This window comes from Schistocerca americana, chromosome 8, assembly GCF_021461395.2.
Source record: "Schistocerca americana isolate TAMUIC-IGC-003095 chromosome 8, iqSchAmer2.1, whole genome shotgun sequence".
Lineage (NCBI taxonomy): Eukaryota > Metazoa > Arthropoda > Insecta > Orthoptera > Acrididae > Schistocerca > Schistocerca americana.
In genome coordinates, this window is record NC_060126.1 from 153,462,881 (window position 1) to 153,477,654 (window position 14,774).

The following is a 14,774-nucleotide window of genomic DNA, read 5'->3' on the forward strand; positions in this document are numbered from 1 at the left end:
CACCCTCCCGAGAGACAGAGGGAGCTCCGACCTTTTTCATCTTCAGAAGAGAGCAAAGGCCCTGTTTGTAAGCTCTCACATGAAGATGTGGCGACGTGGTCTGACTTGCCTTAGAAGGCTACTGCTGGAGGCCTTTGTGCCGATTGCTCCCTCTTCCCCAGTGCTGTCGTCAGACATTCCAGTGCCGTTCTTCTACATTGGCCAATTCTTCCTTGAAATAACTTACATCAACGTCTCACTATTGTCCACACACTTGACACTGCCGAGAACTTTACACACTAATCTGCAACTGGGCATGACATCGAATGTGACTAAAAGGATTTACTCCTATATAGGGTGGGGTGTTGTGCCACAGGTACTGAGCGCCTCCACTCATGTGCTGAAGTCCACTTGATACACAACAGGTAACAGAAGGGAGGTATCCAGTCTTGCTTACATCCAATTATCTTCTCAGGCTCTATGTAAAGTATCGACTGTGGAATGATGGATACGGATGACCATCACCTTCTCTGCAGATCGGCGAAGGATGTTTGGCATTTAGTATGCCATATTTTAGCTTTCCTCACACGCATCACTTCAAACCAGACAATTGGATGTGGGGTACTTTTTGAGAGCATAAACGAACTCTGTAACATAGATATGAGGCCACGCCGTAGAGTATATATTCGATGATGGTGAGAAGACAGTCCTTTATTTTTGGCATTATTTAAATGATCGACACTGTGCGACTGTACACAATGCCAGCGCCAGCAATATTTCTCAGAATTTCTCTGGAGGACGTCCCATAACCTACCTCGCAGCTGGATTATCTACGAGAATAGAAGTTGAACCATGAACTCTTCGTGTTAGGAACAAAGTACTAACGACGACCACATTGCAAAAGAGAAGACATGAATCGTTAATCTCCAGAAAGTAGCCCCATGGAGCGTCCTCACATCATAACAAGACGACCTCTTTTGATTTTCTTCCTGTTTGGCAGCCGCCAAGGACTCGGTTTCATTTGCCTTCCCCTCGGCTTTATGAGGCATGCTGTAGCACGAACTTTTGCAACAAGTTGGTACTGGTACGAAAATAATCTTTCCACCTTTTACTTGATGCATTTTTCCCCTCTTGGATCCTATGCCCTCCACTCTTCTTAATCTGAGATCGGTAGCGGGACATGGTGCATCCATTGTCCACTTTGCACCTGACCCCTCTTTTTCGGACAATAGCAAAAAAGTGACAAGCGACTGTTCGTGAACAGCAGAAATCCGGACCTGAGTCCGGGTCCAGCACAAATTTTCATATGTTGCTTTAAATAGTTCATCTGTAACTACTGCAGTTAAATTGAGCTTCAGAAATATATTTCAATATTTGAAACTGTAGTTCATTACCAAACACAAAAGAATTCAAAGTTTGCTAATTGCCACTGTGTTTTTTTATCCTTGATCGTAGTTACCATAGTTGTGGAAACTCACGATACAGTGAGATAAATTGTAATAAAAGTATTTAGCACCAATCATTTGCGGCGAAACATTAACACAAACAATATCCGCCATCATGTCAAATTTTCTGTCAATCAAAATTTCAGTCAAACACGCTCTGTTTGACAAACACGTCAAACAACACCGTACATGGTCAAATATTTGGTAAACATACAGAGGGGTCCAAAAAAATGTATCCACTGTTTAAAAGTCCACAACTGGCAAACTAACTGACGGAGTTGTCTCATCTTTGGTAGTGTAATAGTTTGTAGTTCCGGCAATAGCCACACAAGCGTTGTATTGCGTTGTTTTGTTTTGTCAGATGACAGTCGCCAGATAGTCAGTCTTCTGTTCTCAGTTGCACCTAGTTACGCGAGTAAACATGGCTGGCTCAAGGCTTACATTCGATGAAAGGAAGTCAGTTTTGAAGTGGTATTTTTCTAAGTACTAAAACATTAATGAGGTTCAACGGCAATGGCGAAATTAGTATCGAACAGAGCCACCGACACATTTAACGGTTCGTTGCATTCGAGACAAATTTGAAGCCGAAGGCTGTGTTAAAGATGTACACAAACGACGATCTGGACGACCTGAAACAGTAACAAGTCCAGCTAACTCTCGTCGTGTGTCACAATTCACTCGCTCACCACAGAAGTCTGTGAGACAGCGTGCCTGTGAAGCTGGAGTGAGTCGCTGAAGTGTTCGGCGAATTTTGAAGACAGCAAAGTGGATGTACTACATCCCACGATTGCTACCCGCCATGAACGAGGACGTCCCAGATCGTAGAATGGAGTACTGCAAGTGGTTTACTAACATGGTGCGCAATGATGAAGAGTTTGCAGAGATGATTGTGTGGTCTGATGCGGCACAATTCAAACTCAATGGTACAGTAAATCGCCACAATTGCATCTACTGGGCCGTCGAAAATCCGAACGTCCATGAAGTCGTGAATTTGCCAGGAGTACATGAGTGGTGTGGGTTGTCTTACCGGGATTTGATTGGGCCATTCTTCTTTGACGGCGCAGTTACTGGTGAGGTGTACCTTCAGAAGCCCCAGACATCCATTTTACCTGCCATGCGAGACTTGTATGGAGACGGAAGAGTTTACTTTCAACAAGATGGTGCCCCAGCCCACTACCAAAATTGTGTTAGGGCGTATCTCGACGAAAATCTACCAGGAAGGTGGATAGGGCATAGAGGTGCTGTGGAGTATCCACCACGTTCCCCAGACCTAACTCCTCTGGACCTTTACCTGTGGGGAACACTAAAGGACGTCGTTTATCGATAAAAGCCACGCACATTAGATGAACTTCGAGAATCCGTCGTACATTCATGTGCAAATATCCAACTGAACACGTTGCAGTCAGTAGTTAATGCTGCAGTTCGGCGACATCGTTTGTGTGTGGATGTGCGAGGTGCCTGGGCTAGCAGTGTATTTAACACTAAATTCTTCTAGAATCTTCATTGGAAATGATGCTCTAAGCCCCCTCTTTTATAATTCCGACTTTTGCTGTTGCACATGGATTAAGAAGAAACGCGAACTGACTGTACTCGACCCTGCAAAGGGAGTAGAAAAGAGTTTGACACCTGCAGTAATTTAATTTCATAGAAATTAATTTGATAAAGGAAAGTTTCATTAACGTAGTGAAAAATGAAAGGGTTGCACTACCGATCAACAGAATCAAAGTTCTGTCCAAAATAACAATTTGATTTATTGTGACTAAACTCAAAATAATAAACAAAACACATGAAACATTTACAATACATCAAATTGGATACTCAAATAAATGCTGTGAAGGTGAAGTTGTCCATAAACTAGATTGTGACACTTATGACTAAGTGGTATGTGAAGCCAATTCCTTGCAACTCAAATCTTAAGAGAAACACCGAGCCAACCCAACATTAATTACTGCTACAGTAGTGAGAACTCAGACAATGAACACCAAAGACAGAACCACGTTAGAAAAGATGGGAACAGGCGCGCTCTGCTGCGCTCTGATTGTGACATAGCAAAATTCCGTAATCTGCAGGTGCTGCGGACATACATTACCAAGTTGTGTTCTTAACTGCAAGGACACAATCTGACATACCAGAGGCGATGGCTGACTGCTTCGACGTCCCATCGTGGTGATGATAATGTCGCGAGTATAGCCCAAAACAAATTATCCTGGTCTGGTTGTTTCAGACTAAAGACTTCCTAGCAACACAAATGCACCTCTGAGGGAAACGAAGAAGGCTCGCTCCACAATCACTGACGATACAGTGGCTCTGAGCACTATGGGACTTAACTACTGTGGTCATCAGTCCCCTAGAACTTAGAACTACTTAAACCTAACTAACCTAAGGACAACACACACATCCATGCCCGAGGCAGGATTCGAACCTGCGACCGTAGCAGTCGCGCGGTTCCGGACTGCTCGCCTAGAACCGCTAGACCACCGCGGCCGGCACTGACGATACAGTGATTGATTTGTAACAAGCGAAGTCACACAGTAACTCCGATACAGTCAACTATAGCCAAAACTGCTCAAGACAGACAACATAGGCCGCTTGTACGCAGAACGCTCAATTGCCAACTGTACTCGGAAAGTTACGTTGAAGTCGAAATTTCAGCAACTTCGTCAAACAGTTACAATTAAATGAAAGTATATTAGACAGTCAACGGAAGTCAGGCTGTCCAGAGCAGCGACAGCTCATTCTTGTAACCTACTCCAACGGAAAGGAGAGACTCGACACTACCAAGAGCACCCGTACAAGCCGAACACAGAACATTCCCGCCCCCACAACAGTGGCCGTGGTTAAAACGTGCCAATCAGTAACTCGAAAACCGGTGGAAAATTCCACTCTATTGTTCCACTAATGGAGATACTTGGCTGCGATTTCTGCGCCAATTTTGCTACGTCATGGACCTATCCCCTGAGCAAGTCAATCACAGTTGTGATTTTGCAGAAAACGCGGGAATTTGCCCGCCAAGACTGCCTGGGAACACAAGTCATTACCACGCCTTGCTGGTAGCCCGTCAGAAAGTGTCTTCACTAAGTAACGGAATCTCTAGCTCCAGCCGCTCCTTCAGGCCCCTGTGGGCATGTCGCCCCCGCTCTTATGACAATGTCGGCGTCTGGAAAGCATCCACTCGACTCCCTCACACCCGTCAGCATAACCATTTCAAGACCAGCAGAACCCGCCTGTCAGCAGACCACCTGGGTGATGAGCGATGCTGCATGGGAAGTCCACGTGTGAAGCAATAGCAACTTTTCACCATATGCAATTAGAGACGAAAATATTCATATCATCTGAGTTCTCAATAATAGCCTTGTGATGACAATACTCGGCCATACTTCCCCAAATCGAATTAGAGTAAGATATAAATATGAGAGGGGACAAGTCACTGTGTGCATCTAAAGGCACGCCACCTATCAGATGTTAATGGCGACCATTTCGAACACCTACAGTGATATCTTTAAGTTGGACTTTGAGCTACACTTTCACCAAAAATGAGGCAACTCCGTCAATTAGTTTGCAAGTTATGGACTTTTAAACAGTGGATACACTTTTTTTGACCCCTCTGTATTTGCTATAGCTGTGTGCTACGCACCATTCTCAGGACCACGGAGGCCTGCACGTCCCTGCGACGCGCTTCGAGTATGGTCTGGCGAATGCCCAGGAGAGTGTCTTCCAGGTGTGCCGCCTGCTGCAGGTCCCGCTCGGCGACGCTGCCCAGAGTGTACAGCTGTTCCGCGCGCTCCTGTTCGCGCTCCGCTAGCTTAGCGGCATTGGCCTCCATCTCTTCGTAGGCCGCTAGAGTGCGCTGCGGCCCGAACACGTCCAGTTCGGCCACCTGCTGTCTGGCACTTTCCACTTCGTGCTTGGCGCGCGAGTGCAACAGGCGCTCCTTGCACAGTCGCTGTAGCTGTGGCCATACGCGCTTCAGCATCCGCTCCGCCTCCTGCCAAATGACGCGTCGAGAATGGTCACAGCCCTGCCAGTCGCAATCGGTAGGTGTACGTTCAGTGTAAGGAAATAAAAGCTAATCTGTAATCCACTCTATACTAGGTAGAGACAAAGACCAGATATACACTACTGGCCATTAAAATTGCTACACCAAGAAGAAATGCAGATGATAAACGGGTATTCACTGGACAAATATATTACACTAGAACTGACATGTGATTACATTTTCACGAAATTTGGGTGCATAGATCCTGAGAAATCAGTATCCAGAACAACCACCTCTGGCCGTAATAACGGTCTTGATATGCCTGGGCATTGAGTCAAACAGAGCTTGGATGCTGTGTACAGGTACAGCTGCCCATGCAGCATCAACACTATACGACAGTTCATCAAGAGTAGTGACTGGCATATTGTGACAAGCCAGCTGATCGGCCACCATTGACCAGATGTTTTGAACTGGTGAGAGATCTGGAGTATGTGCTGGCCAGGGCAGCAGTCGAACATTTCCTGTATCCAGAAAGGCCCCTAAAGAACCTGCACCATGCGGTCGTGCACTATCCTGCTGAAATGTAGGGTTTCGCAGGGATCGAATGAAGCGTAAGGCCACGGGTTGTAACACATCTGAAATGTAGCGTACACTGTTCAAAGTGCCGTCAATGGGAACAAGAGGTGGCCGAGACGTGTAACCAATGGCACCCCATACCATCACGCCGGGTGATACGCCAGTATGGCGATGACGGATACACGCTTCCAATGTGCGTTCACCGCGATGTCGCCAAACGCGGATGCGACTATCATGATGCTGTAAACAGAACCTGGATTCATCCGAAAAATGATGTTTTGCCATTCGTGCACCCAGTTTCGTCGTTGAGTACACCATCACAGGCGCTCCTGTCTGTGATGCAGCGTCAAGGGTAACCGCAGCCATGGTCTCCGAGCTGATAGTGCATGCTGCTGCAAACTGTCGTCGAACTGTTCGTGCAGATGGTTGTTGTCTTGCAAACGTCCCCATCTGTTGACTCAGGGATCGAGACGTGGCTCCACGATCCGTTACAGCCATGCGGATAGGATGCCTGTCATCTCGACTGTTAGTGATTCGAGGCCGTTGGGGTCCAGCACGGCGTTCCGTGTTACCCTCCTGAACCCACCGATTCCATAATCTGCTAACAGTCATTGGATCTCGACCAATGCGAGTAGCAATGTAGCGATACGATAAACCGCAATCGCGATAGGCTACAATCTGACCTTTATCAAAGACGGAAACGTGATGATACGCATTTGTCCTCCTTACACGAGGCATCACAACAACGTTTAACCGGGCAACGCCGGTCAAATGCTGTTTGTATATGAGAAATCGGTTGGAAACTTTTCTCATGTCAGCACGTTGTAGGTATCGCCACCGGCGCCAACCTTGTGTAAATGCTCTGAAAAGCTAATCATTTGCATATCACAGCATCTTCTTCCTGTCGGTTTCATTTCGCGTCTGTAGCACGTCACACTTCCTGGTGTAGCAATTTTAATGGCCAGTAGTGTAATTGCTTTTAAGTTCTTACAGTAAGCGTATTACTCATTTACATTTACATTCACATTTACATTTGTACTCCGCAAGCCACCCAACGGTGTGTGGCGGAGGGCACTTTACGTGCCGTTATCACTACCTCCCTTTCCTGTTCCAGTCGCGTATGGTTCGCGGGAAGGACGACTGTCTGAAAGCCTCCGTGCGCGCTCTAAGCTCTCTAATTTTACATTCGTGATCTCCTCGGGAGGTATAAGTAGGGGGAAGCAATATATTCGATATCTCATCCAGAAGCGCACCCTCTCGAAACCTGGCGAGCAAGCTACACCGCGATGCAGAGCGCCTCTCTTGCAGAGTCTGCCACTTGAGTTTGTTAAACATCTCCGTAACGCTATCACGGTTACCAAATAACCCTGTGACGAAACGCGCCGCTCTTCTTTGGATCTTCTCTATCTCCTCCGTCAACCCGATCTGGTACGGATCCCACACTGATGAGCAATACTCAAGTATAGGTCGAACGAGTGTTTTGTAAGCCACCTCCTTTGTTGATGGACTACATTTTCTAAGGACTCTCCCAATGAATCTCAACCTGGTACCCGCCTTACCAACAATTAATTTTATATGATCATTCCACTTCAAATCGTTCCGCACGCATACTCCCAGATATTTTACAGAAGTAACTGCTACCAGTGTTTGTTCCGCTATCATATAATCATACAATAATGGATCCTTCTTTCTATGTATTCGCAATACATTACATTTGTCTATGTTAAGGGTCAGTTGCCACTCCCTGCACCAAGTGCCTATCCGCTGCAGATCTTCCTGCATTTCGCTACAATTTTCTAATGCTGCAACTTCTCTGTATACTACAGCATCATCCGCGAAAAGCCGCATGGAACTTCCGACACTATCTACTAGGTCATTTATATATATTGTGAAAAGCAATGGTCCCATAACACTCCCCTGTGGCACGCCAGAGGTTACCTTAACGTCTGTAGACATCTCTCCATTGATAACAACATGCTGTGTTCTGTTTGCTAAAAACTCTTCAATCCAGCCACACAGCTGGTCTGATATTCCGTAGGCTCTTACTTTGTTTATCAGGCGACAGCGCGAAACTGTATCGAACGCCTTCCGGAAGTCAAGAAAAATAGCATCTACCTGGGAGCCTGTATCTAATATTTTCTGGGTCTCATGAGCAAATAAAGCGAGTTGGGTCTCACACGATCGCTGTTTCCGGAATCCATGTTGATTCCTACAGAGTAGATTCTGGGTTTCCAAAAACGACATGATACTCGAGCAAAAAATATGTTCTAAAATTCTAGAACAGATCGACGTCAGAGATATAGGTCTATAGTTTTGCGCATCTGCTCGACGACCCTTCTTGAAGACTGGGACTACCTGTGCTCTTTTCCAATCATTTGGAACCTTCCGTTCCTCTAGAGACTTGCGGTACACGGCTGCTAGAAGGGGGGCAAGTTCTTTCGCGTACTCTGTGTAGAATCGAATTGGTATCCCGTCAGGTCCAGTGGACTTTCCTCTATTGAGTGATTTCAGTTGCTTTTCTATTCCTTGGACACTTATTTCGATGTCAGCCATTTTTTCGTTTGTGCGAGGATTTAGAGAAGGAACTGCAATGCGGTCTTCCTCTGTGAAACAGCTTTGGAAAAAGGTGTTTAGTATTTCAGCTTTACGCGTGTCATCCTCTGTTTCAATGCCTTCATCATCCCGGAGTGTCCCGATATGCTGTTTCGAGCCACTTACTGATTTAACGTAAGACCAGAACTTCCTAGGATTTTCTGTCAAGTCGGTACATAGAATTTTACTTTCGAATTCACTGAACGCTTCACGCATAGCCCTCCTTATGCTAACTTTGACATCGTTTAGCTTCTGTTTGTCTGAGAGGTTTTGGCTGCGTTTAAACTTAGAGTGAGGTTCTCTTTGCTTTCGCAGTAGTTTGCTAACTTTGTTGTTGTACCACGGTGGGTTTTTCCCGTCCCTCACAGTTTTACTCGGCACGTACCTGTCTAAAACGCATTTTACGATTGCCTTGAACTTTTTCCATAAACGCTCAACATTGTCAGTGTCGGAACAGAAATTTTCGTTTTGATCTGTTAGGTAGTCTGAAATCTGCCTTTTATTACTCTTGCTAAACAGATAAACCTTCCTCCCTTTTTTTATATTCCTACTAACTTCCATATTCAGGGATGCTGCAACGGTCTTATGATCACTGATTTCCTGTTCTGTACATACAGAGTCGAAAAGTTCGGGTCTGCTTGTTATCAGTAGGTCCAAGATGTTATCTCCACGAGTCGGTTCTCTGTTTAATTGCTCGAGGTAATTTTCGGATAGTGCACTCAGTATAATGTCACTCGATGCTCTGTCCCTACAACCCGTCCTAAACATCTGAGTGTCCCAGTCTACACTCATGTGTTGATTTCGCCCTTCTCAGTTTTTAATACAGTTTATTAACTAGGTAATGTTATTAAGTGACTGATACGGTGTTTGGTCGTTCCTTTCTTGAAACGGCGTGTCGCAAGGACTTCTCGTCTATGTGACATTCTGGCGGCGATGCCAAAACAGTGCCCTGATTGCTTACTATGGTCTGTTGTTTCAACCCCTGGGCTTCTTCCCCTACTTATTTTATCATTTTTATATTATTCTTTTAGCTCCGTATGTTTGTCCTTATGTACTTCATTAAATTTTTGTCTTACATCGCCACAAGAGCGTCCCGGAATTACGTGTCATCACTTAAACAATTGTTTATTTTCTTTTAACAATCTAAATTTAACTTTAGTCTTGGTTTTAATTTATTGCATTTTACCACTGTAATAACTTCTATATCTGGTAAGCCGACCTTAGACTTTATCTATTGTATTCTTGTTATCATTGCACTTTGTACAATTATATATCGACGAATACATGTGGGCCATAGCGACATCTGATGAGCTTGTGAGACAAAAATTTCGTGACTACTGTAGCGTATTTTGTTATGAACAATAGCACTGTTAACGAGATGATTCCGCCTATACTGAAGACTAGCATATACCACATTTTAAATACACTCCTGGAAATTGAAGTAAGAACACCGTGAAATCATTGTCCCAGGAAGGGGAAACTTTATTGACACATTCCTGGGGTCGGATACATCACATGATCACACTGACAGAACCACAGGCACATAGACACAGGCAACAGAGCATGCACAATGTCGGCACTAGTACAGTGTATATCCACCTTTCGCAGCAATGCAGGCTGCTATTCTCCCATGGAGACGATCGTAGAGATGCTGGATGTAGTCCTGTGGAACGGCTTGCCATGCCATTTCCACCTGGCGCCTCAGTTGGACCAGCGTTCGTGCTGGACGTGCAGACCGCGTGAGACGACGCTTCATCCAGTCCCAAACATGCTCAATGGGGGACAGATCCGGAGATCTTGCTGGCCAGGGTAGTTGACTTACACCTTCTAGAGCACGTTGGGTGGCACGGGATACATGCGGACGTGCATTGTCCTGTTGGAACAGCAAGTTCCCTTGCCGGTCTAGGAATGGTAGAACGATGGGTTCGATGACGGTTTGGATGTACCGTGCACTATTCAGTGTCCCCTCGACGATCACCAGTGGTGTATGGCCAGTGTAGGAGATCGCTCCCCACACCATGATGCCGGGTGTTGGCCCTGTGTGCCTCGGTCGTATGCAGTCCTGATTGTGGCGCTCACCTGCACGGCGCCAAACACGCATACGACCATCATTGGCACCAAGGCAGAAGCGACTCTCATCGCTGAAGACGACACGTCTCCATTCGTCCCTCCATTCACGCCTGTCGCGACACCACTGGAGGCGGGCTGCACGGTGTTGGGGCGTGAGCGGAAGACGGCCTAACGGTGTGCGGGACCGTAGCCCAGCTTCATGGAGATGGTTGCGAATGGTCCTCGCCGATACCCCAGGAGCAACAGTGTCCCTAATTTGCTGGGAAGTGGCGGTGCAGTCCCCTACGGCACTGCGTAGGATCCTACGGTCTTGGCGTGCATCCGTGCGTCGCTGCGGTCCGGTCCCAGGTCGACGGTCACGTGCACCTTCCGCCGACCACTGGCGACAACATCGATGTACTGTGGAGACCTCACGCCCCACGTGTTGAGCAATTCGGCGGTACGTCCACCCGGCCTCCCGCATGCCCACTATACGCCCTCGCTCAAAGTCCGTCAACTGCACATACGGTTCACGTCCACGCTGTCGCGGCATGCTACCAGTGTTAAAGACTGCGATGGAGCTCCGTATGTCACGGCAAACTGGCTGACACTGACGGCGGCGGTGCACAAATGCTGCGCAACTAGCGCCATTCGACGGCCAACACCGCGGTTCCTGGTGTGTCCGCTGTGCCGTGCGTGTGATCATTGCTTGTACAGCCCTCTCGCAGTGTCCGGAGCAAGTATGGTGGGTCTGACACACCGGTGTCAATGTGTTCTTTTTTCCATTTCCAGGAGTGTATGTGCGACGACGATATGTCGATTTTGTGTGTATCTTATGACTACATGACTATGGATTCATTGTATTAGGACTTCATTATGTTAAGACATGTTTTAAAACAGGTGTGCTCTGTTATATTTTAGAGGGCCTTTTCTACATATATGTTAGTAATAATTATCATCATCACCTATTTTATTGTTTTTTTCACAAGTTTTGTTGCAATTCTGAAGATGGTCACCTCTAATTGAAACCGGTAGTCTAAGGACCTAACTATTTTCTTATTGTAGACGAAAATAATAAAAGAAATTTGTTCTACACTCGCGAGCGTGTCGCAGCTTATGAGACATGGGTCGTTGTCCTGTGCTGCTTCACCGCTATGCCGCAGCTCCCGAGTCGTCGTGACGGTGAGTGGTGAGGAGCTAGTCTCCCGCCAACCTATGATTAGATATTTTCTGTGGTTGGTAGCTCTGGTGATCGTTTCGGCCAGTGCAACAGTTCAACAACCTCTGTCTCATGCTTGGCTAGGCCAGGACAGCACAGGCAGTCTGAAGCCTAGTGTTGTCTTATTGAAACATAACTTCATGTGAAGATACGGTACAATTACTGACCTTAATACAACACAAATGTAATGTCTGCTGTACAGATTATCAGCTGTGAGAACCAGCGGTGATCATGTTGCACACTGAATGGTATTTCCTACAGTCGAGGCAAACGCTGGGTCAGTATGACGATGAGGAATGCAATCTGGCAATGTTTATTTTCCTTCGAGCCTCCCCACGTGGAGACATGCATAATGATGCTGTACATGGAGCCAGGAGTCGTCCAAAAAGAGCACGTGGTGCCACCCCTGTGCGTAGCGTTGCTGCTGGGATCTTCTTGGGCACACCACTATCAATGGTACGGATACAGAGCAAGCACTGAAGAAAACAGAGGAGAAATTTGGAAAGTGTGTAAACTATTCGGTAGAATATTTAAAAATTAAATATTTCCTGTTGCATTGTAACTTCACCAGAGATGAAAAAAGACTTCATAGAGCAATAGAAACGACTTGACAAATGTTACAAGTTGAACAAAACAAAAGTAAGACAGACGTGTTCGAGTGTGGTCGTATGAAGTCAGTTTACCTTGAGAGAACTATATTAGGAAATGATACTTTAAAATAGTAGAGGAGTCTTTGTACATGCGCATCAGAATCACTAATGATGGCAGGAGAAGAAAGGGTATAAACTGCAGATTGGCGATAGCAAGAAAAGCGTTTCTGAAAGAGAGAACGGTTTTAACATCAGATATAAATGTAAGTGTTAGAACACTTTTTCTTAAGGCACTTGTGTAGAGTGCGACCTTCTAAGGAAGTGAAATGTGGATGATAATCATAATAAACAACAAGCAAATAGAAGCTTCTGAAGTGTGGTGCTACAGAAGAACGCTGAAGATTACTCAGGGAGTTCAAGAAACTGATTAATAACAACTGGCCATTAAAATTGCTACATCAAGAAGATATGCAGATGATAAACGGGTATTCATTTGACAAATATAATTGCTAGAACTGACATGTCATTACATTGTCAAGCAATTTGGGTGCATAGATCCTGAGAAATCAGTACCCAGAACAACCACCTCTGGACGTAAAAACGGCCTTGGTACGCCTGGGGATTGAGTGAAACAGAGCTTGGATGGTGTGTACAGGTACAGCTGCCCATGCAGCTTCAACACGATACCACAGTTCATCAAGAGTAGTGACTGGAGTATTGTGACGAGCCAGTTGCTCGGCCGCCATTGACCAGACGTTTTCAGTTGGTGAGAGATCTGGAGAATGTGCTGGCCAGGGCAGCAGTCGAACATTTCCTGTATCCAGAAAGGCCCGTACAGGACCTGCAGCATGCGGTCGTGCATTATCCTGCTGAAATGTAGAATTTCGCAGGGATCGAATGAAGGGTAGAGCCACGAGTCGTAACACATCTGCAATGTAACGTCAACTGTTCAAAGTGCCATCAACGCGAACAAGAGATGACCGAGACGTGTAACCAATAGCACCCCATACCATCACGCCGGGTGATACGCCAGTCTGGCAGCCATGGTCTCCGAGCTGATAGTCCATGCTGCTGCAAACGTCGTCGAACTGTTCGTGCAGATGGTTATTGTCTTGCAAACGTCCCCATCTGTTGACTCAGGGATCGAGACGTGGCTGCACTATCCGTTACAGCCATGCGGATAAGATGCCTGTCATCTCGACTGATAGTGATACGAGGACTGCTAGTGATACGAGGCCATTGGGATCCCGCACGGCGTTATATTACCCTCCTGAACCCTTCGATTCCATATTCTGCTAACAGTCATTGGATCTCGACCAACGCGAGCAGCAATGTCGCGATACGATATGATAAACCGCAATAGCGATAGGCTGCAATACGACTTTTGTCAAAGTCGGAAACGTGATGCGACGCATTTCTCTTCCTTACACGAGGCACCAAAACAACGACGTTTCACCAGGCAACGCCGGTCAACAGCTGTTTGTGTATGAGAAACTGGTTGGAGACTTTCCTCAAGTCAGCACGTTGTAGGTGTCGCCACCGGTGCCAACCTTGTGTGAATGCTCTGAAAATCTAATCATTTGCATATCACAGCATCTTCTTCCTGTCGGTTAAATTTCGCGTCTGTAGCACGTCATCTTCGTGGTGTAGCAATTTTAATGGCCAGTAGTGTAAATTATTGGAACGCCTTATCATGTTGTCCGTAATGTATCTAGAGTCGATGCCCTGACCTTTGGTCTCGTGGACTGCTGAGCCTACCTGCCTGCGTCCGGGTGGTGCACGCAGCCTGGACATGGCCCTCTCCTGCAGCTGCTGCAGCTGTGCCTCCCTCTGTGCCACCAGCTGGCGTGCAGCGTCCAGGCGCTGCTGCAGCTCCTCCTCCTCCAGGGCGGCGCGGTTCATCTCGGCCTCCAGCTGGTGCCGCACCTGTGCCGACAGCACTGTCAGTCTACAGTCGACACTGAAACCTGTCGATGGCATATTTTTTGGTTTACAGTCGGCTTGACGGTTTCATTCAGAGCACAGTATTTCCGTGAACCAACTACTAGTGGCCTTTAGGTGCTTCGTGCAGTGGTCTGCTGTATTCTCACTACATGGACGCCAACCAGATACCAACATCAGCGTGGATGGATTTTAAGCAATACCCGCCAATGAAAATATGACAAAGATCAGCGAATTTGCCAGTACTTTCAAATCACTGAACTTGATGCACTCTGTCTTGCTGCCCTTATATGTTAGTCCACCCCCATCCACATCTTATACTAACTGCTAAAGTCTCCACACCAGCAATGCCTTTGTCTGCCCTATGTCTCATACAAAGTCAGCTATCAACACCTCTTTGTACTTGT

The 14,774-nt window shown here is 46.4% G+C and overlaps 1 protein-coding gene across 1 annotated transcript in view; it reads right to left on the minus strand.

The window, feature by feature from the left end:
• Positions 1 to 14,774, minus strand: part of LOC124545640 (trichoplein keratin filament-binding protein-like) — a 110,499-nt gene that overhangs the window by 46,944 nt on the left and 48,781 nt on the right. The window contains exons 3-4 of the mRNA XM_047124586.1: positions 14,185 to 14,352; positions 5,059 to 5,409 (exon numbers count right to left, since the gene is read on the minus strand). Of these exons, the coding sequence (XP_046980542.1) occupies positions 5,059 to 5,409; positions 14,185 to 14,352 (519 nt within the window). The remainder of the gene's footprint in view (positions 1 to 5,058; positions 5,410 to 14,184; positions 14,353 to 14,774) is intronic.